Source organism: Varanus komodoensis, unplaced genomic scaffold (genome assembly GCF_004798865.1).
Source record: "Varanus komodoensis strain SLA01 unplaced genomic scaffold, ASM479886v1 scaffold36, whole genome shotgun sequence".
Taxonomy (NCBI): Eukaryota; Metazoa; Chordata; class Lepidosauria; order Squamata; family Varanidae; genus Varanus; species Varanus komodoensis.
The window spans coordinates 5,112,139-5,135,491 of NW_025335873.1; the positions used below are offsets into that span (position 1 = coordinate 5,112,139).

General features: G+C 49.4%; 1 protein-coding gene across 1 annotated transcript in view; it reads right to left on the reverse strand.

Moving 5' to 3' along the window:
* The window catches only part of WHRN (whirlin), a 79,064-nt gene that overhangs the window by 17,976 nt on the left and 37,735 nt on the right, over positions 1-23,353 (reverse strand). The window contains exons 5-6 of the mRNA XM_044439719.1: positions 8,813-9,015; positions 7,448-7,484 (exon numbers count right to left, since the gene is read on the reverse strand). Coding sequence (XP_044295654.1) covers positions 7,448-7,484; positions 8,813-9,015 — 240 coding nt within the window. The remainder of the gene's footprint in view (positions 1-7,447; positions 7,485-8,812; positions 9,016-23,353) is intronic.

Sequence of the window (23,353 nt, forward strand, 5' to 3'; positions counted from 1 at the left end):
GTGGGCCATACAATATATCGACAACTCCAGGGCAAACTTCTGTCTACTAGATCGCATTTATTGTGTCTCTAAAGAATTATTTTAGGATTCGATCCTATGTAAGTTTAGATAGGAAAAAAGGCTGATCGCTCCCAGCATGCCCCAGAATTGTGCAACTGTTTTTGGTCAAAGGATGTTCAGCACTGTGCCTTTAATGCACAAAAAAGGGACGACTTCCACTGAAATGAGACCTCCTGTGACAAAGACATCTTTCGCAACAAGCTGTTCTTTTTAAGCAGGAGATGCCAGGCACAAGCATGGAACTTTCTGCATACGAAGCATGAACTCTACCAGCAAACGTTTAAAAAAAATTGAAAATTTCTAGTCCTGATGACTGAGAAAAATGCTTTAAGAATTTTTCAATTAAAAAAAAAACATTGACCTCTATAATTTTATGCGGATATGCTCAAAGGTATCAGGTTAATTCCTAGAAAAATGTGAGAAGCCAGATGGGCATGAATGTGTTCCTATTTACTCAGAAGTAACTGCCATTAGAACTTTTTCCTAAATCAATTAGTTCAGGATTGCCACTTAAATCAAATCTCCAGGGGCCCCCATACCATTCCATTTACTCTCACCTTGCCCAGGATAATCAGCAATTAATTCTGCAATGCAAGACACGGGGCAAAATAGCTCTGTTTGCATCACTCGCCGAAATTACAGAGTCTGGCTTTCGTGGTCATAGAAGACAGCATACCATAATGTCATTTTGGAATGTTTCCTAATCTAAAAGACACCCAGGGGGATCTTTCCATCACTTGCTAATCGATCCTTCTAAGCAGAAATGCCCAGGGATTATATCTGGGGCTTTTGGTATTCACCCACTAAACCACCGCTTCTCTCTTGCCCCTAAACTCATCTTCTGCAATATATTATCTCTCGGTCCTTCCTATCTCAGATTCATCTCAAATGCTAAAAGCAAAAAGTTTATGATCTGCTGCAGTGTTTAAGCGCCTGAGAGAACCTCTTCATTTTGACACGACAACTTGTGCATCTTTTAAAGAAAACACTTGTCTCGCCCAAAAACGAAGCAAAAACGCAAGCACATCACCCTGGCGCATGCAAAGGAAATTAACAGACGGCTGCGGAGAGGGGCTGCTGGCCATTAAAGCCAGGAGTGGTGATTGCAAGACACCCCTCCGGTAAAATCAAGCTGATTGCTCTTGAGAGATTCGGCCTCTGGACAATCTTATGGCTGCAGAATGCTCCTGTGAGCCAATGCTGATGGTAAGAGGCTGTTGCGGCATTTAGATGGCTCCATGCCTTGTCCCTGGCTGAGGGTTCCAGAAGATCTGGAATGGGGGTGACTTTGTTTCAGGAAGGAGAGGGCAAATTACGGCCCACTCCAGATCTTGCCGGATCCCACCTGCCGTCATTCACTTGCAACTGGCTGTGTTGGCTTCGGTGGATGTGCGTTGCAGTCCAACATCTGGAGATCCACCAACTTCCCACAGCTGGTTTTAGGGATCATCACTTCTATTCGGCCCAAGAGTCCAGGCCTTTAACGAGTTCTGACCAAGCATTTAACCTGCCCGCACACTAGCACTTGGTGTCCTCTCCCCATTCTCCTGTCCCAAGGGCCCCGGCGCTTGGGAGAAGGAAGAACCCATGGTGGGCATCAGCACTGTGCTCTCTGCAGGGATCCTCCTCAGATAAGCCTCTGTCGCTCGACCAGGAGAAGCTTCGCCACGGGTAGATGGTTGAAGGCCATTCCATCAGGGGAGGGGACTCTGCCCGAGGCAGAAGCTGAGCAACGCCTTAGCTCCTGGGAATGCCCTTATCTGAGCTGGCAGGCTGGTAGGGCCCCCAAGACGAGGAGGGTTATTTTGCACAGGACTCCCCCCCACGGGTGGGCTTTGCAAAGCCAGAGCGCGCTGACACATTGGAGCTGAACCCTGGCCAGGACTCAACAGTCACAGCGGCAGTCCTGGAAGCCATGCTTTTCCTTAGCCTTGTTTCCTGGAGGAAAGCTCCACGCTCCAGGCCCTTGGGCTCAGCTGCTCCTGCGGGCCTAACCGGGCAAATTTTTCTAATCTTCTTTCAAAGCCATCCTCCTCTACAGCTGATTTTTCAGAAACCACAGAAATAGTTATAGATGAGTAAGGCAGGAAATGCAAACTTTGCATGTGTTGAACCACCGCAGAATGATTTCCCCCCAAAACAGTATGCAGAACAGATTGGGAGTTACTAATGAAATTATAATTGCATCTAATTGGATTTGCCTCTGGTGTTCCTGCTCCTGCTATTGTGCGTTTCCTTTTCTTTTGCCTTGAGCAGAGTCGCAAGAGAGGCTGGCAGTGCAAAGCCGATCCAGGAGCGGTTCCTTGAAGGAAGATCAGTCCCCGCAGTTGTAAAAATATATTAAAATCTGCTCATGGAACAATCCTGCCTGTCGTGAGATAAGACTCGGCCCCATGTCGTCCTGGCACCCCTCGCCTGGTGAATGGGGCAGCCACTCTCTGGTGGCAGCAGGAAGTGGCAGCCAATTCATTCTCTGAGGATGGAGCCCAACGCGGCCAGAATGGCCCCTCCACACCCAAGACGGGTCCATCAGCAGTTGACTTGCCTCATTCCGCCTGAGACTTCTCAGCAGCCCTGAGCGACCGTGATGGGACTGTTTGCCTGCAGAGCACTGGTGCTACTGTTGGGTCATGGGCCTCCCTGTGGGTGAGGCAGGCTGTCCCTGGAGGGTGAAGATCCCGATCACGGGGACGACTTAGTCCTCTCCGGAGGCCCTGGCTTCCAACAGCACATTGACGTTTGTTCCCAGGTACTGCAGCAGACCTCGAAAGCCCTGAGCAGTTTGGGAACAGGTCACCTGAAGGCCCAAGAGTCCCAAGGTCAACCTTGCAGCTCTTGCTCTTCGGCCCATCTCTTGTAAACTGCCCAAAGGCTGTGGGAACGAGCAGGTGCGTAAAAACCAAAATAAAATACGTTAAAAATGAAGCCTGCAGAGAGTATGGCCAGGCACTGTTCCGTGGTGGAGATCCTTGGAAGGCTGTCACCAGGAAGGGCAAATGGTCTTGCTGATGGGTGACTCGGAAGCAATTTGGAAAACCTGCTGGCTTCCCTTGGAGTGTGAGGGATGCTTTTAAGCTGCCTTTCGTGTCCGGATCGTTGCTGCTGGGCAGAGCAGCTTCAAGGGTGCCAGAAGAGCTGGTGCAGGCGGGAAAGTGCGGGGCACCCAATTCTCTCCTTCCCAGCAAGAGGGAATTAACTATACCAGTCCTGGGGCTGGTGCAGGGTTTGGGGGAAAGCCGGGGATATTGGGGGGGGGGCTCCCGATATGGTGACTGCAACTCTACAACTGCCTGGCCCAGGCCCCAAATCCACACTGTTGCCCACTGGTGTGCCAAGTCTTCTGATGGCATAAAAATCTTGCTCCCACTGTGTTCGTGCCCCGGCAACAGATGGGCATTTAAGTAGCTACCCCTCTGCCAGAATGCTCTAATTTTAGGATTATCCCACAGTTTCTGGGCCTTGTTTCCATGCTTTATTGCCCCATAGAAGTATTTTCCTGGCTTCTTAACTCCTTTGGAAGGGTTTTCTCTGGAAAGATGGGAAGCCAAGGAAGCACTGCAGCCAGATCCTTCAAAGCAGGTCCCAACACAAGGTGGCGGTTTTGCGGGCAGGCCGATGCCAGATTTTCCGCATCCTGACACACGATGGCTTGTAAGGAGAGTTCTGCCCTGGAGGCAGCAGCGGGGCAAGCTGTAAAAGAGCGCAAAACCTGCTCGCCAAGGGAAGGCCCTCATAAATCTGCTTTATCAGTGAACGCCACCTGCGCACGGCAGCAGCCAATTCCATTTAAGAGGAGGAAAGCAGAGCGCCAGCCCCGCCACACCTGCCGGCAATTCGGAATCGTTCATGCCATGTCTGGGGGCACAAGCCGTGGATCAACCCAAGACTGCAGATGTGAAGCCCTCTGGCAACGTGGGGCGGGGCAAGGGGAGCAATTTAGGAATGGCAGTGCTGACATGCTCTCCTCTGCAGGTGGTCCCGACGGAGGAAAACCTGAGCAATGGGCGACAAACAGACATAACTCAGCGCTTGGACAGAACGTGTACACATGTAATCCAAGCTGGGGGGAAATGACTACCTGGACGGCTCTGTACCAACCTGAAGGTTGAAATGGGGGAGAAAGACACATGTTCAGACGAGTGCATGGCAAAGGAGGGTATGACCTGCAGGCTTGAGGGCTGGGCATTATCTTCGGTATCCGAGGAAGCATGGCCTGTGTGACAACCGCACCGGAAGATGAGTGCGCTCATGTTCTTCCCCATGGGTCTCCTACTGGGGACCCCGACAATGGACCAGGCAGGATTTTGGTCTCATCCATCACAGTTCATGGAATCATAGAAGAGTAGAGAGTTGGAAGGGGCCATGAAGGCCATCCAGTCCAACCCTCTGCTGTTGCAGGACACCAGTTTGCACCATCCCACTCAGGTGGCTCCCAGTGTGGGAGAGCCCACCACCTCTCTGGTCCCACTGCCGTATTGCTCTGACAGTGAGGAAGCTTTTCCTGATGTCCAGCCTTCATAGAGAGTTCTCCTCTTCAGGGCTTGTTCTGATGCTCTTTCCAGGAGGAGAAGAAAGGAAACCCTTTTCATAAACAGAAATGTAGTTCATCATCCATGCTGGTGCTTTGCAGGTAGATTGTACTTCAGCACCCATCAACCAGCCAGGCTCATGCCTGGGGATGTGACATGGTCCTTGGAATGATCTAGAGACCACCAGTTTGGAGAAGGCTGTTCTGGACGAAGGCGAGTTGGCTGCCCTGATCTCAGCTCTGGGATAGGCTGTGGTTTGGGAGGGAGGGGATGAAGGTGACAGACGTGGTCCCAGATGCTATAGGACTAGAGTGCTGAAAATCACAGGACAAGAGCGTGTGATGAGCTTCCGCCAACAAGCTAAGCACAGCAGCCGTCAGCTGACTTAGATTGCAACTCTGAGTCCATAAAAAGCAGTTAATCAGAGAAGAAGCCACTTGAAAAATGCTCTCTGACACTCTCTCACCATCCATCAAGCTTCTGCCGCTCCATCTTTTTATGCTCTTCCTCTCTCCAGGCTGCCATCTCAGAAGAGTAAAAGAGGAAGAGCAGAACTGTGAAATGATCTTGTATGGAGTTGCACCTTCTGTTCCTTATTACTGCGGGTTATTGATGCGGAGATGGCCAAAAGTTCAGATCCCGACTCCAACCCACCCCGTTCAACCGTCGTAACTAAAAGTCCCCCCTCCTCCATCCTTTGGCTGTTGAAACGCAGAGATCTGGAGGAGGCAGAAGAGGATTTCTGTTTGAAAAGACTGAATGGAGACAAGTTCTTGGACTAAAATGGCAGAGGCTTCACTCTTCTTTCACTCTAAGTATGTAATGACCCCACCAAGTCACTTGAAAAAAATATATCACTGCAACTGGTGGGTTTGGGGTCTCTTGGAAAAGACACAAAGAGAACCACAGTGGATCTTGAGACCCTGAGGGATGCCCACCCCCTGGGCAGACAACGCTGGAAGGACCCGTGGTCTACCCCCCCGTTGCAAGCGTGTAGTGGAACCAGCACTTGCAGAGATTCCAGCTTCACCCCCCCCCCAGACTTCTTTGTCCCTCTGAGTTCAGCCGCACTCCTCACAGCAGCTGGGGGAGAATTTTCCTAGGAGCGGTATGTTTTTGCCTCACCATAAGGAACGTCGGGGTGACTTGGTCTGCAATGGACAATTCAGGCTTAGAAGCCCTTACTAAGGACCTGCTTCTTCTGGGGGTGAAAACTGCCAGAATCAGTTTGCTGACAGCGATCGATTCTGCAGCTTGAACATATTTAGAGTTTTCTTGTGGGTGTGGGTGCAGAGAAACAGAGTCAGAAGGGGCCTCCCGGGCCACCTAGTCTGACCCCCGGCTCCAGCTGGCTCTGCTCACGACATGCCCACCATGTGCACGTCCAGCCTGTCCTTGAACACCCGCACCGGTGGGGCCTCAACCGCCTCCCGTGGAAGCCCAGGAGCTGCCATAATGAACAACTGCACTTCAGAACTGTGTACGGAGCAACTTCTGATCTCGCCTGGCTTGAAACAGACCCATGTCCTTCCAGCGGACTCTCCACAGGCAGTTGCTAGCCTAGCGTGAGGACTCCGTGAAGGACAAGGTAGGCCTTTGATCTGATCACAGCTCTTCATATGTTCCCGGGGCCAAAGTTGGGAAGCCCCGTTTGAAGAAGAGGGAAGCGACATTTTGCATGGGACAGAAGCATTTAAACCAACACCAACCATGCTCTAACTCATCTGACATCAAGGAAGATTGTGTGGATTCAGTCATCTTTCTCCAAACTTCAAACATCTCTGCTAGGAATGACAGAGGGACGGACAGCAGGTGCCCGCCTCCCATGGGGTCTCTGCACCTGTGGGGCAGATCGCCCCACAGCCGTGTGGCCGGATTCCCAGCAGAACTGCCAATTCTGCAGGCAAGCAAGGCCCAGGCGCAGGCCATTCTCCACAACCCCGCAAAGCTGCTCATCCCTGGATCAGCACATTTATCTCAAGCTGGGCTCTTTCTGCCTCGTGTTCCTCCTTTTATGTGCCATCAGCTCTTCGTCAGAGATGAGCGTGACCAAGCACCCTCCAAAACATCCTGTCTTTGACAGCCCCATTCAGCTCTTGTCAACTCCAGGCTGTGGCCTCCTTGATGCAATTGATCCATCTCAGGTTTCATCTTTTCCTTCTTCTACCTGAATCGGTCAGTTTCTTGTAGCTTTCCATTTTTGCACTCTTAAACTCAATTCATTCTGAACTTTGATATTTTCTCTGCATGGAAATTTACACACATTTTTTTTCTTATACATTCATTTCTGTATTATATTTATACCCTCCCTTTCTCCCATGGTGTAATTCCAGGTGGCTCCATGCTGTACCCTGAGGGTCTCGCCTCCAAGCTCTGACCAGTCCCACATTCGCTTAGCTTCGCCATGATGGAGACTTTCTGTGTCTTCAGACCAACCATCCTCTAGACATAATCCAAGTATTTTTGTACATCGTATTGCTTCTTTCTGGCAAGCAGTTTCCCCCACAAAATGGATATTAATGCTATGCTCCCTGGTATACCCATCTGAAATGCACTTTCTCCTAACAGACCATTTCTAGAGAAAATCAGGAGACATACGCTTTGCAAATTGCACAAGAAGGAAATGTCAGTTATTGGTTTGAAAGTGTGAAATCGGTTAAGTTCAAATTAAATGTGCCAAATTAATTTTTCCTCCATCCTGCCTGAATTGCAGTTTGCACGCAAAGGCTGAGGGATGCTAATTACCTCCAGTGGGACTAGAACTGACATTGGACAATGATCTGGGCTGCCTCTGGTTTTGCAACCTGCCTAAGCACCTCAAATAATCCTTGGACCTCTCCCAGCTGAAGGCACCTTACCTTTGGTGTCGCATCTCCTGAGGGATTCCCGGCGATCCTAGAGCAAAGACAGGCATCGTTAGCTGTGAACTGAAGATGGAAAATCAAAGCAGGCAGGGATCTCCCCCACAAAGTCCCGGAAGCAGCTGAAGCTGGAAAAAGTCTGTGCCCTTAAATCATTATTTCAAACGACATAAGAACACGTGTCCCATAATTAAGGGCAGCAACCAATTTTTGCTCATGCAAAAAAGGGGCAAAAGCCACCACAAATCCAATATGCTTTTTAATGTATTTATTTTTAGTGTTTGGTGTGGGGGGTGGTTACGTCCTTTGATCCGTGCAGCTTTCCCAGCGTGGTTTTGGTCTTCCACAATAATAGTTGAGAAGTGGACTATTATTCAAGTCCACTTCAATGGAAGTGGACTGTCCATTAAATAGTTGGGACGTGGACAATCCATTAAACTTCTTTCAGGCAGGAGGGGCTGAACACAATGTAGGAGAAGTACTTGGGGGCTGAGGGTGAAAAGGGGAAGACTAAGCCTTCGGAAGCGTATGGTCGCTCACGGTCCGTATTAATGATAACGAAGCCTAATGAGAGGAATTCCTACCTTGGAAAATGAGGAAAAATGGCAACATCCAGGAAACCACCAAGTAGGTAGTTGCTGGAGAAAGGGGCTTGACCTGATCAGTTCAGGCCGATTTGGCCCCCTGCTGGCTCAGTCCTGGTCAGTCAGGAATTGTGTAGCGGATGAAACTGGGCTGCATGGTGTCCCGCTGGGGCCAGCACAGTAGCAGAGTCTTTTTGGGTAAGTGATGTGGAGAAAGGTGCCTCCATTGCAAAGGGCAACGGGACTGCCTGCAGTACTTGCCAAGGAAGGGGGTGACCCTGGCCTGCCGCATTGCTCAGAAGAACCATGTGTTTCCCTTCCTAGCAGACACACTATTTTGTTCTCTTGCTCCAGTCCAACTGGAGCGTTCAACAAAATTTGGCAGCCTTCCTCAAACCTGGCCTTTAGAGTCGCATTAGAAGGTCATCCCTGAAGCCTTCCCTTGAAGGGAAAACAAGCTCCTAAAACCTTAAACATGGACCTGGAGACATCAAGACCTCTCCTCATGCCGAGGAAAGAGACGGTGTGGTATGGAGATTAAGAGTGTTGGGCTGGGACTCAGAAGAACCAGGTTCTAGTTCCCACTTTGCCTTGAGGTTCCCTGCGTACCTTTGGGCCTGGCATAGCCCACTGGCCACCTCACAAGCGGTGCCTGGATTCCTCCCAAGATGGAAGCGGCAATGCAGCAATACCGAAGTCCCTCCAAGAATCCTAAGAAGGTGGGGCTTAAAACACAGGTACAGTGGCCATTCAAGGAAACCATGCAAGCTGTACAAACCCTGATGCGTTGACCACAGTCTCCCCGATCTGCGAACTGGTGATCCACTGGGTCTCATCTACCGTGGTCCGGGTGTGAGGCAGTCGCCCAACATCTTTGACCGTCATGATGAGGTGCCGCGAGGACTTCAGGAGCTTGACTGCCTCATCGTGGGGAATGCTGAGGAAGCTTCTGCCATTCACCTCCAGAATCTGGTCTCCAACCTGTGGGGAGATTGAGAGAAAGCTGCCCTCTATGGGTCCTTCCTGCACTGGTTGGGTCTCCTATGAGCTGCACACGTGAATCCAGCAGGTCATGTTGAGGGCTGAACCTTGTAGGCCGGTGAGTAACAGCCCCTAAGTACAAGGGATATTCCATGTTCCGTAATGAAACCTGTGTTCCCAGCATGCATTGTTAGTGCTGAACTGAATATAGGCACACAATTAGACAGAGAAAAGCTATCCAAACAGTCCTTCAACCCCTTGATGCATTTTCAAAATTATATTTACAACTGATATATTCTTTCCTTCCAACACCTTTTCTGCTGCTCTCCTTGCCGGTAATTTCTTCAGACACACGCACAGCCTCCATGATGTCTGCTGTTCTGCGCACCCCCCACCTGATGCGACACAGAGCAGGTCTTTCAAGAACAACCCATCCACTCTGAAATGACCTCTCCGAAAAGGTCCAGCAGCAAGTCTTCTGCTCTTTTCGACTCCGGGAAAAAATCTTCACATACAGTATTTCTCCTGCTCTGTTATGTTTTTGGATAGCGTTTTTTTTCCCAGTGTGGCATTTTTTCCCCATCATCTGGTGGTGATGGGTGTTGCTTTAGCTTCACTTTATTGAGCTGCTTTTGACTAGATTTATATGGACTTTGATTTGTGCTTTTATTGTGTATCACCTTGAGTACTCTTGCTTACTGCACGACTAATGCATCTTCAACATGAATATAAAGAGATTCAAGCAGTGTGGAATGTCTAGGGAACTGCTGAAAATACTTCCCTGGGCCATCGCATTTCATGTGCCACAGTGCGGGAGCCGCACTGAACTGCGGGGTTTGTTCTTACAGCAACTCTGGGTGAAATAGATTGCTAGGATGCCCATTTTGCAGATGGGGGGACTGAGGTCTACTGACTGGAAACCAGAATGATGTTGTGTAGTCTTCAAGCTATGTCCGGAAATTTTTTTTGGCTCCCCCCTTGCTGAACTCTCACAGATCTATGAAATTAGAAACTTCCCACTCCCCACTCCCCAAATAACAAATGACAACTATTTCATGAGTAGATCTTTAAAACCAGGTCTAGCTACATCATAGGTCTTTGAATTGTGGTGCTGGAGGAGACTCCTGAGAGTCCCTTGGACTGCAGAGAGATCAAACCGGTCAGCCCGAGAGGAGATCAACCCTGACTGCTCTTTAGAAGGCCAGATACTGAAGATAAAACTCAAATACTTTGGCCACCTAATGAGAAGGAAGGACTCCCTGGAGAAGACCCTGATGCTGGGAACAATTGAGGGCAAAAGAAGAAGGGGACGGCAGAGGATGAGGGGGCTGGATGGGGTCATGGGGCGGTGGGTGTGGGTTTGGATGGACTCCGGGGGATGGTGGAGGACAGGAGAGACTGGAGGAATGTTGTCCATGGGGTCGTGATGGGTCGGACACGACTTTGTGACTAGCAACAACAACAAAAGCTCCATTGTACCATTATAATGCTCCAATTTCCTCTCTACATGCTTATAACTCAGCAGAACCTCTTTTTCCAAAGACACCAGAGGTCTGTGCATGAGCCCGGAAACAACTGACCAAGGAATGGCTCTTCGTTTTCATTCTTCCCTTCTTATTCTCTTGGACAGCCCTTCCACAGTCTCTCCCCACTTTCCACTCCATGCCTCAAGTGCAGCTGGAATCTCTGGCACAGCAGATGCCGATCCTGCCTGCTGCATTCTTCAGTGACGTCCCCAAATTAAAATGGCTCTACTCTGAGGACTTGTCTGGTCCAAGAGGCCTTCCCTGGCAGCAGAGACGGTTGCTTTGTTGGCTGGAAGGAGTGCCTTCGACTGCAGTGCTCCCTCTTAGAGAACATGGCCCCAAGGTCGTCTCTCTCTTCCTGAGCAGCACTTCCAAAATCCTCCTCAGTAAACAAAGGAATATTCCTGGATTTGGAGTGTCCAAATGATATAGTCTTGCTTCTGAAGTGGAACAGAAGTGAAATGAGGTGATTAGGCTTGTATTTTTATGTAAGGGTTTGTCCTTCACGGACCTGAACGTAATTTGTGGCCAGAAATCTGTGTATTTCCAAACATGTAGTGCCATGCACAGCATTTCGTCAAGCTTGAAAGCTGGAATTTCATCAAGTTTTTTCAAACCATGTTTTGACTGCATGCACACATTTGAAAAATGCAAGGGAAAATAAATGCATGTGTTTCTATAAAATGTGCACCTATACTCCTGAGTGAATCTGGGCATGCAGACAGAAACATAACCTGGTTGGAAAATGCATGCAGTGATAGACATAAATTTCCATGTGGGGGTTCGGGATTGTATGGAACCAGGACAGAACAAAGCTAGTGGTGAAAAACTGAGAACCTGAGGCTGTTTCGATATGACAGCGCCACTCATCCCTGTTCTTAGCCCTTTCCCTGCTGGGCCCCTTCCAGCTCAGAATTCGCTTCCATTAACCTCTTTTTCATGGTTTGGGAATGTTGCATCTCTGCCCAAACTCTTGGCCTTCCGCAACTTGGAGGGTTGATTCTGAGTTGGGAACAGCGAGAAGGGAGGTTCTGAAAATGGCATTGCTCCATCCGCTCGGACTCTGCTCAGATGCAACGGGTTTGAGCTTGCTGTGTGTGAAATGGGTGCAGGGAAGCACATGAGACTTACCCCAAAACGTTGGCGCATGTCCTGCTGCTATGCAGGATCCCAACCACAGCACGCCATCTTGCTCTTCCCCCCTCCAAGTTCCCTGTCTCTCTGGCCCAGTCAGGATCACACCAGATGCTCATCACCACATCCAACCACTGGCTTCCCATGGTGGGCAGCCAAGGCCTTGACGGGACACTAAGTCAATTGCCCTCACTTGCTGGTGCCTTCAAGCAGCCATTCTCGGGAGCCGACTGCCAATCGCCATCACCTTAACTGCATGTAATCCCCCTTTAAAGTGGCCTAAGATGTTGGCTTCCATCGAACTTGAGCTTTTGCCAAGTGGTACAAAGTTCTTCCCTTTGTACTTCCGCCAGATTCCCCTCCCATTCAGCTATATCAAATGTCTCAAGCCTGCTCATTGGGGATGATGGGGACTGTAATCCAACACATCCGGAGGGTACCAGGTTGGGGGAATCTGTTCTTGTATTATAACAGGAGGGGGGGGGTGGGAATGGTGCTTGATTTTGTTCTTTGTTTGCTTCACACCACATTTTATTCATCTCCTCGTGGGATTTTGTTTTAGAGAAGAAAACATTCTTTGGAAGCTTGGCTCTGAGCAGCGGAGGACCGCAGCAAGAAACCGGAGAGGTGTGGTTTGATTTTCATAGTCTGTGCAACCCATGGGTTCTGCTTGGCTTTCTTCTCCCTCCTCCTGGTGGATTTTGGAGGGGCAGGGAGAGCAAGCTGTGAGCCGACACATTCATGCCAAGGGCCCGGAGACATGGCACTTCCTTTCTCATGCTAACACTGGAACAATTCTAAATGTCTCCGATTCATTCCTCCTGTGCCTCACTCTAGCTGTAGGCAATCTCGTGAGTCGAGAGACCTTTTGCTGTCCTTTTGCTCAAGGAACGGAGTGACAGCACCAACCTCACAAACCTTTCCGTGTTTGCACTCTTTCCCTCAGTCAACTGGGCCATAAATCATCTGCCAAGCTAGTCTATCACCACAGCAGGCAGATTAATGCTTCCCCTTCCATACAACTCAAGCTTGGGGCTGCAAAGAAACAGACTGGGCTTCTTCCAGCAACGTTAGTAACTGTTTTCTTCCATTCTTCCTTTGCAGAAGCATGGGATGGTGGGAGGGAGAGACATTTGACAGAGGTGAATTGAACATGAGGAGATAGCTGGAGACTTCAGGAAAACTCATGGTAAGCTGGGGTTTTATTGCATGGGAAAGCAAGTTGCTATTGCAGTCGGATTGGGTGGAGTTGGAGAACAGATGGCCACCCCAAACAGGTGGGAAAGCCTTCAACCAGCCTCAATTTCCCCAGAAGCCAATCTGTAGTCTCTCACCCCAGGCCGCTGCAAAAAATATTCTAGATGGTTTTCCCTGCATTGCCCACATTCCAGCCCCAAGACCCGTTTTCCTTCATCCACCACTCAGGCAGGTCGAGTGAAAAGCAGCTTGTTTTTATCAGCCATCGAAAGCCATACAGCAAGCCTCTGCTCCAACTCACATTCGCCACATTCACAGCAAAGGTTCTGACATGTCCAGGATGGAAACGACCATGTTCAAAGGGGAGAGCTGACTAGATTCAGGGGAAACTGCAGGTCTGGAGAAGGCTGTGGGGCAAAGGGCGGGATTTCTGGGATACACCCCCCCCCCCCAAAACAGAATTCCTAGAGGCCCGTTTTGGCTGACTGTTAAGGCAAGCTTGTGAGAGTGAGGCAGAGGATGGGAAGAAAATGCCAGAACAGGGGAGGAAGGAGGCAGCTGTCCCTGGTGTGTATTCCAGGGCCAGGGTGGCTCTGACTCTTCGGATGAGGATGGCGAGGCCTGGGAAATGAGGTCAGAGAGATGTCGGCAGGCTTGAAACAAGCTCTTCCATCTTCAGGTAGACCCTGAGGACCGAAAGTGTTTGAAGCGCCAGGAGGGGACCTGGGAGAAGGTCCATCTCTGACTGCATGGTGAGGCACTGGGAGAGAAGGGCTAGCCACCTGGAGGGCCGGCACAGGTCCAGAAGGCTAGCCGTTCTCCGGAGGAGTGGAGCCCAGGGTTACTGAACCAGGGTTCTTGGAAATAACTTCCAGTTCGGGTTCAGCGAGTCTCTACACCGAGACCCATCTTCATTTCTGCTATCATTTGCTAGCAGAATACTAGAAATACGGGGCTCTTAGGCAAAACGATTGCTGCTTGAAAGGAAGAAGGGGGAACAGAATAGGATATCCCGAAAGAGGACGTGGCTGCGTGGAACCCTGAACAAGACCACTCTACACCACAATATTTGCTGCAGCACACTTATACCCAACGGTTCATGAATTCATCGATCTGCCAGTTCCAAAAATGTCACATGCCAGCAGGATCAGCGCTGGGAGGGATCCTACAGAACAGGATGGATGGGTAGCTGCGGGATTGGAGAAATAAAGGCACACACACGCATTGCCAAGTCTCCTTTCTATTTTGCAGGCTTCCTCGCTGTAGCTGGTGCTCTGGAGACAACTGTGATTCCAATCAGCAATATAATTGCTATTCCAGTTTGATATTGCTCAATCCCCTCCCCTGTTCCCTTTCTCATTTGGGGGCTCCGCTGAATTCAGACCTCCCCTCTTTCCTTCCTTCATCTTTCACTTGGCTTCTTATAAATAACACGCTTGCTCTAAAAATGTCTCTGCTTTTAACCGCAGACTTCAGCTCAGGCAGAATTTAGACTTATTATTTTAAAAGGGAGAAATCTAATGTGATAGATCTTATTTAACGGTTTGATTCTGAGCTGAATGATCTGTTGCTTTAAATAGCTCTGTTTTCAAGGATTAAATGCTTTGAAGATGGTTCGTTCTGTTTGTTGCTGAGAGTCCCAAATATCCATTAGAAAAACCCTGCACGGTCCCTTTCCTTCTCACATCCCCTCCTCTGCACCTTCTGCCTTGACCTGAGAGGGTGATACAAGGGCTACCGACAGGCATTTTGACCCAAAAGAAGAGGGTCCAGAAGCAGTGCCCTTCTTTTGTGCTGGAATTTATACTGGTCACCCCGGGGAGGCAGCCTGTTGCAAACATGTGGGCTTACTTCTGGAAACTACTCTTGATTTACACCGAACAAAGGCCGGGGGAACATTCAGCTCTTGGTGATCAATCACCCTGTGGGAGCCAGTTCAGCCAGGCAGTTCTGGCTGGGGGAGGTTCCGCTACCTTTCCTTCCTTTCCACACAACAGTCCTGCGAGGTAGGCAGGGCTGAGAGACAGCAGCTGGCCCCAGATCACTCTGAGCTCTGTATCTGCACCAGGATTTAAGCCTCAGCGTCACTGAGAAAGGGAGCCAGTGCTGGGGAGATGGCATGGTGAGCTCCTTGGGCCGCTCGCCGAAGCGGGAGGACCGTGGGGTGACCTCGTTCTGCCCTTCCCCCTCCTCCAGCCCTCCCAGCGCAGTCCAGGGGAGGGAATGAATGGAGCCAGTCCGAGGGCTGCTGAAATGGGCTACCATTTGGAAGGCAGGTGAGGGGGATTGTGGGTGCCTGCATTTCTGCAAATCCCGCGTTTCATCTTCCTACGTGCTCCTGGCCTGCCCTGCCCCGTTTTTCTATGCCACTGTGTTTCAAACACTGCCCTCAAGGTAGGTAATGTTGTGAGCCGCCCCGAGGCTTCGGCGAATGGGGCAGCATAGAAATGTTTTAATAAATAAATAAATAAAAATAAATAAGGTACCTACACCAGAGGAACTCCAGCTGCCTCTTCCCAGTCCCAGGCAAAGAGCAGACTCTCACTTAGCCACGATCGAAGGGCTTCTCCTGTTTGCACGGATGAAGGAGTGTACCCTACCGCATTCGAAATAATCCCAGGACAAGACCACCCGACCACTGGTCCAGCTTTCCTCAAATGAATAGAACGATTCTGGCATCATTATCTGTAACAACTGAAAGAGAACCCCCTTGTCTTGATGGGAGTCCAACATGAGGAAAACCCAGCTTGCTGAAACACTCTAGTTCAGCTGCTTCATGCTGGCGTCAACTGTGCTGAATTCTCCAATCTTTGAATCTTTGTCCACTTGTTGGGGGTGAGACAGGGGAAAAGGAGCTGCACCACAGAAGGATGAGGAAGGGTGGGGATTCTGGAGAAATTTGTCCAGCTGCAGGGCCTCAAGGCCTTCCCGATTGTAAGGAAGAGGCTAAGCATGTGCCCATTCTTTCTTTTTATTCTTAACTGCCCCTCCCCTGTTGCCTTTGCAGCTTTTTTTAAGCTTCTTGGGCTTAGCCAAGACTTTCTCCCTTGGGGCCATGGAAGGATTTGTTGCTGCCTGTCTCTCCTCGCTGCTGTTAATAAAAGTCCTTTTAACAGAAAAGCCAAGCCAAAACCGCCTCTCTCCACTTTAATGGGCTCAGCAGGGCAGGCGTGCTGAAAAGCTCCAAAGGGGGAAATTCTGGCTCAATCCTAGAAGTGGTTCTCCAAGAAGCTTAATTAGTTCAAAAGGCTGTGAGGACAGAACAGTGGAAAACCTTAAAAGAAAGAGCCCCTCCCAGCCCACCCCAAGCCAAGTCCGCACAACAGAGCAGAAACATAGAAACAGAGCGAGTCAGAAGGGGCCTCCTGGGTCATCTAGACTGGCCCCCCGGCACCAGCCCGCTCCGCTCACGACACGCCCACCATGTGGACGTCCAGCCCATCCTTGAACACCCGCACCGATGGGGCCTCAGCCACCTCCCTAGGAAGCACCTCCTATCTTCCATACCAAATGCAGCTTTCTAAATATGTCTGGAAAGTTAGCAGAGTTTTTAATTGCAGCATTTCTAAGTATCTGGGGTACCCCAGCTGCTTTTGCATCAGCACAGCCTCCGTTGTTAGCGGAAGCGCTCACTATGCCTGATCAGGCAAAGTAATCCACAACCCATGTCTATCAATAGGTTTTATTGGTGAATGAATAGAACATACTGAGTTTTAAAAGGAGCAGAATGAGACATTCAATCACCCCATTCTGCATAATCAATGGGCTGCCAATACAGTGTCCCCTATCATGCCTATGGATCATTGGCAATAGTTTATTCAGCAGAGCCCTGTTTGTGTCTAATAAGGGATTGCCTTGTTGGGTTAATTTTGGGCAATACGATACAGTTGCTGTTCCAAATCAGGTTTTGGCAGTATACACTGGTTGCTTCTTTTCAGGAGGAGATTATGGTAAGGATAAACCTTGTACCACAGCTGTCTTTAATATTCACTGGGATGCACATTTTTCTAAATTACCTCCCTGCTTTATGAAAATTAATGAACAGTCATTATAAATGGATTCTTTGTGCCATCTTGGCAGCTAGGAGAATGTTATTACAACACAGAAAGGATAATTGCTAGCCTCCTAGAACGCAAGAGATTTGAGGATCTTATACCGCCCCCAACTTTTAAACAGGTGTCACACAGATGCCACCTTCAAATGGACACTTACTTTTTTTAGTATCTTTTCAGCTTCTGTGGAAGCCTGTGCCTAATCGCTAGGAAGTTGCATTTCCATACATTTGGGTTTCGTGTCTCCTCAGTGCTTGGAATGAAGCAATGCACACATTTGATTTTTCATAACACCTCTTAAAAAGAATTAAAAGAAAGGCTCCATTCCAGAAGATGAGCCTGAGCCTGGATCCAATCCTGATAGGGTGCCAAGCGTGCCCAGCTCCACACCAACAATGGCAGCATTTTAAACAAAAAGGATAGTCCTTCAGAACGCAACAGCAAGATCTAAGTTACAGGTTGGCCATGAACTGTTCCTATGAACTTCGGTTGTCCTTCAAGTTACCTTGCACTGGTTGCCAATAGCAATTGTATTTTTGTTTCAAGTGCTAGAGCATTGAGAACACTCTCTCATTCAGCTCTCCTGACCTGGTTGGCCTGGTAATGCAGTGGCAGATTACGCAACAGAATTTGTGCTCAGGAAGACAACAGCGGCTTGTCCACGGAAGAAATGCTCTACGGTGGCATTTCTCAAGCTCAAGGTTTGCTCTACCATCTTGGCCAGCTCCCAGCCAAAGCCTGGCACATCTCTTCGCATGCCAGTATTCCGTATCGGTACACAGCTTTCTGGTGCATGTGAACATCCGGTGATGGGGGTAGTAGTCCCAAAACCCAGTATGCTTTGGACGATGACAACCAACACACCCAACCATCCATCATGCTCCGTGAGGCTAATGGGAGCAAGACGAGCAAGAGTGCGTGTCCACCAGCTTTCCTATCCTTGCCATAGTAATGAGCCACCAGAGTTTCGCAAATCAAAAATAGGCACAGGACGGGACGATGCTGCTGGGCTTGCAGCAATGGCAGAGGCAAGGTGGGCCAGCGGGGAAAAGAGTAAAAGGAAAGGGTGAGGGGGTTGCCCTGTCCCCACCCCAGAGTCCTGGGGAGCCAGCATCTACCCGAGCATGGCTACTAGTTCTGTAAGAGGACTAAACTTCTAAAAGACCAGCATGTGTACAAAAACTGCATCAAGACTGCCCCTTTTTGCACTGCTCACATCTTTAGCAGCCAGAAGTATGGGGAACAGATTCACATGACCCGCAGGCTGAGAGAAACTGTGCGTGTTCCTGCACCAGAACCGAGGTCTGAACTTCTTCTAAGTCCTACCCAGTCTGATGGCCCCTGGTCAGCCAACTAGCAGCGTCCGTGCTTTCCATACAGAAAGCATGAATGTGTTCAGAAAGGGACGCGTGACACAGCCAAGTCCATCTTGACCATCAGCCAAGACTCGTCCATCCTCTGGACACCTCTGGCTGTGTCATGATAGCAGGGCAGAACTCTCTCAAATCAGCTCTCGCCAACTAGGTGCTCTCCAGATGTCTCTCCAGACCATAGCACCAAGCATTCCTGACCATTAGTCATGCTGGCTGGGGCTGATGGGAACTGAAGCATGCAACATCCAGAGGGCATTAGGTAGGGAAGGCTGGTCCAGGGTTCCCAGTGGCATGGAGAACTCATGTGCAGATGTCTGTGCTGCCCAGGAGGATGGCGAGGGATAGGGCTGCTTGGCCCCTCTGGATTTATTTTATTTATTAAAACATTTCGCCAAAGCCTCGGGGCGGCTCACAACATAAAATTAAAATACAAGAAATAACAATATAATTTCCATTTACATATTGCCAAACCAGAGAAGATGAGCCTCATTCCAATTTTGAGTACTACACTTCAAGAAAGATGCAGACGTGCTGGAAAGGACTCAGAGGAGGCCGACAGATGATCCAGGGCCTGGAAACAAAGCCCTGTGAGGAGAGACAGAAAGAACTGGCATGTTTAGCCTCAATAAGAGAAGAGACTGAAAGAGATGATGCCGTACAAGAACTTGAAAGGCTGTCACACTGAGGAGCAGCGGCTCTTCTCAATCATCCCAGAGCTCAGGGCAGGGAATTACAGGCAGACAAGATTCCAACTGGTCACCAGGAGGACCTTCCCGACTGCCAGAGCAGCACAGCAATGGAACCAAGGACCTGGGGAGGTGGTGGGCTCTCCCGCAGTCGAGGCATTCAAGATGCAGCTGGTTGAACGGGGTGTCCCGCACTGAGCTGCTGGCTGGACCCAACGGCCTTGGAGGCACCTTCCAGCTCTGCTCTTCTATGAATTGCTGGAAAAGGGGACAAAGACAGATCTGCATCACGTTTCCATAGGCTCATTTACATATGCACAGATGCAAACAGAGAAGCCTGCTCATGCACTGATTAGATGTGTGGGTGTCTTAAGGTTGAGCTCTAACTCCAGACAAGCTGTTTGCAAAGTTGAGTAACCACAGGGGGCAGTGAAGCAGGGGAACAGCCTCTCGGAGGCTGTTTAACTCCAACACCCATCACCCCCACCAGCATGCCCACTGGTCAGGGATGATGGGAGCTGTAGTCCAACAACATCTGGCGGACCACACAGAGAACTTTATTGTTTATTTATTAAAACATTTCTATGCCGCCCCTTGCCGAAGCCTCGGGGCAGCTTACAACACAATAAAATACAAAAATAACAATATAAAATTAACAATATAAAATAAATAACAATGTAAAAGAAGTCGCCCTGGTCAGATAAATAAGCAAATATTGTTAACAATTAAAATGACGTTTAAATAAAAAGGTCTTCACCTGGTGCCAAAAAACAAATAACGACGGCGCCAGGCAGACCTCTCTGGGGAGGTCTCTTTTGGGGGTCTTTTGAGCAAACTCCCATGGACTGAAAAATTAGGCGGCTCTCCAAGCATCGTACGAAGAGCATTTGCCCAAACATGAGATGTGTAAAGGAAACCAGGTGACAGATGATGCAAAGAACTGGGAAAGAGGCCAGGAACGGTGTCCATGCCTTTCTGGAAATTGATGGCGCGCCACAACTGCGATTCCCCTTTGTCTTCTCCAAGTGCATTAAATAGAAATAAAAACGATCATTGTAGGGTGGTGAGTAATGGGGTGGGAGGGGAGAAGAAAAACCCATTTGCATCCCATGATAGCAAATGCAGAATGTTTGCAGCGAGGAGGAAGGCAGAAGAAGACATGAAATCAGAGAAGTGACAGATTCATTATACCAAGTAATGAGTCTGGAATGGAGAGATGAAGACCGCGACCGCCTTTAGCAAGGAGCTGGCCCATGGGACTCCATCGACCTGAGTCAGGATGCAGGAAATGTTTAACTCCTGCAAGGAGCGGAAGCAGGTTTGCACTGCCAGTAGCAGGACACGAGCACCTGAATGCAGCCCTTCTCCAAGGTCCAAACAGGATGATGCCTGGAACTTGGGAGTCATCCAGCAAAGCTCCCGAAGAAAAGAGGGTAAGATGACTTCCCAGAGGATAGAACAATCTGTGTGGCTCCTAGTCCTGATGGAAGCGAGATGCCACCTCCGGGATTAGAGGCAGCTTCCCTGAACACTAGTCCCTGTGAGGCAGCAATGGAAGGCCCACGTCCTGCTTGTGGACTTCCAAAGACGCAAGTGTTTGCCCACTGTGGGAGCCAGGATACCAGTCCAGAGCGCTCTTTGGGACAGCTTAAACCTGGCTTCCTGTGTACTTCATAGAGGCATGCCTCTGATGCTTTGGATTTTAAAATGGACATAACCACCATGGGTAGGGCTCACTGTGGGACCATGCTAGACTTAGAGGAAGGGGCCAAGATGAAACCTATCCTCCATGTAGCATTCGACCCACAGGTTTGCCCTGTAAGCCTCCTCTCCCCCCACCCAGAAGAAAGAAACAAGGGCTGGAAGGGATGAGGCACAGAAGAGCTACACCGGGCCCCTGCTTCTGCAACTCCCGCTCATTTGCAGGTTGTGAAAAGTGTGGCAGTATTTTTGGCAATCTTCTCACAGGCAGAGGAGAAACGGGCAAAAATAGAACTTGACCAGAAGTGGTGGCAGAAGTGCTGTTGAGCGCAGAAATTAAGTGATGCGTCAACTTGGGAAGTTTCTCTGAACTTCACTTCGCACCTCATCTCTGCCAACTTGGCCCTTGCATTTGCTATGACTGTTCATTTTGTGCAAGAAACATGTCAAAGACAGACAAGAAAGCCACGCAATCACACGCGCACACAACTGGGCTAATTTCCCCCATGGCCTAAAACATGGCGGATCAAAACATTGTGCCTTTTCCATAAAGCTGTGGTTTTTTCAAGTACACATTTTATTTATTTATTTATTTATTTATTTATTTATTTATTTATTTATTAAAACACTTTGCAAGCATCAACACAAGTTGAGACATTTGTGTGTGGTTTGGGAGAAAACGCACTGGTGTTTGGGATGGCGGACAGGGCCTTTTCTAGGGATTTCAGCATTGTAGCTACGTTCTTGCACGTCAAAGCCCCCAGTGAGGCTGTGAGTGGGCAGAGGAGTAGTTGAACATCCAACACAGCCATTTAACAAGACCGTTGACTCATGGGCCCAAGCTTTGAAGTCCTTCCAGTCCCTGAAAACGAGTCTCCTGTTCATCCCCGCTTTCTCCAGGTCCCACTTGGGACGTGGTCCAATTCATTCAGCCCTGTCTGAAGTCCATTCTTACATTCCTTTCTTTAAAAAAAAAAGAGTCAATCCACTCACATCTTTCCATACACTTCCTTCAATGTACCCATTTCTGTACACCATCGTTGTTTGGAGACCTGCACCGCAAAACTCTGAGACACGTATGAATACCAACACATGGCCATGCTCCAGCTGGCACACTGACCCAAGGTGGGGATCTGGTGCCAACACAAGGCAAAGGAAATTCCCCACCACCCCCTTTTCCCAGTCTCCTCCACAGTCTCAGTAAAAACATCAGCTCAATTTGCATTAGCAACATGGCAGGGAGGGAGCAAAACAAACCCCAGTCCCCACCTACTAGGTTCCATGGCACTCCATCAGGAATCCACCATCTGTCCGAGCAAGGCAGGCCAGGGGGCTCCGCAGGTGAACCACATCCAGAGCTTAGTTCCACACCTTGGCCAGCAAGGACAAGACAAAAGAGCAACTTCCCCCAAGCCTGGCCAAGAGCAACTGGCAGGTTTTTATAGTCAGGCCAGGCTAGTCTCTCTGGAAGCTCCACCCCTTAGGGAGGTCCTTTTGGCTCTGAAAGGGCCAGCAACTCTTAAGGTGTTCCTTTTGGCTCTTAAAGGGCCAGCAACTCTTAAGGTGTTCCTTTTGGCTCTTAAAGGGCCAGCAACTCTCTCCTACAAGTATCGGTTTCTCCTAAGGAATGAAGCTTGGAGAAGCAGAGCAGTTGAGGGCTTCTCTCCAAGATCTCCCTGTTCTCTGAGATGGTTTACTCTGGAGAATCAGAACATACTGGCACTTCCTGGGCGTTGTGTGGAGCGGGTGTGGGCTCTGAGGCACCGGGGGTCTTCCTGGGGGTTGTGTGGAGCGGGTGCGGGCTCTGAGGCACCGGGGGTCTTCCTGGGGGTTGTGTGGAGCGGGTGTGGGCTCTGAGGCATCAATTTCACACCTGGAACTGGAGAGTCCGTGACTTTCGTTTCACTGTCATCCCACGCTCTGACTGGCTCAGATCTGCCTCACCTCACCTGCTGTTTGAATAACAACAATCAGATGCATTAAATGTCTCCCTCTGCCACTTTCGGTGGTGCGGTGGGTGGGCACACAATGCCGTGTCTTTTCAGTTATGGCAATCTTTAGGTACACGGACCGACGTGTGAGCAATCTTGCATCAACCAGCAGGAAAGAGAAGAGATGGGAATGGGAAAGGAAGCAAATTTGCAAATTTGCATTTCATCACTAATGACTAGGAAGTCCCAAGGGAGAACTCCACAACTCATTCCCCGAGCATCTCTCCCCCCACACCTCCGGTGCAGTGTTGCAAACAATTGCCAGTCATTAACGGCAGGCACACGAGGCTGGACGAAGCCTTGAATTAAATGCTTAACGAGGGCGTCTCTCCAGGGCCTCTCTAAATCAGCATGCAATCCATTCGAGAAAGCTTTGCTGCCTTAAAAGAAAGCGCTCCTGGATGGCTCTTTTGTACAGTGGCGCTGAAAGGACAGCGCAGTTATACAAAATAAAGGATTTCATTGCATTTGTGAGCCTTAAATCATGTTGCTGCATACATACAGGCTATATTTCCTGATGGCTTGATTTTGGAAACGAAAGGGTTTTCGTGAGCTTAGAACATAGAACACGAAGTCCAGAGACGGAGCAAGGATGGGGAAAAGGACGCTGCGTATTGAGGCACTTGGAATCTTGATTCCCTTTGGTCCACTGAGAGCTGGAACCACCTGTTTTGCAAC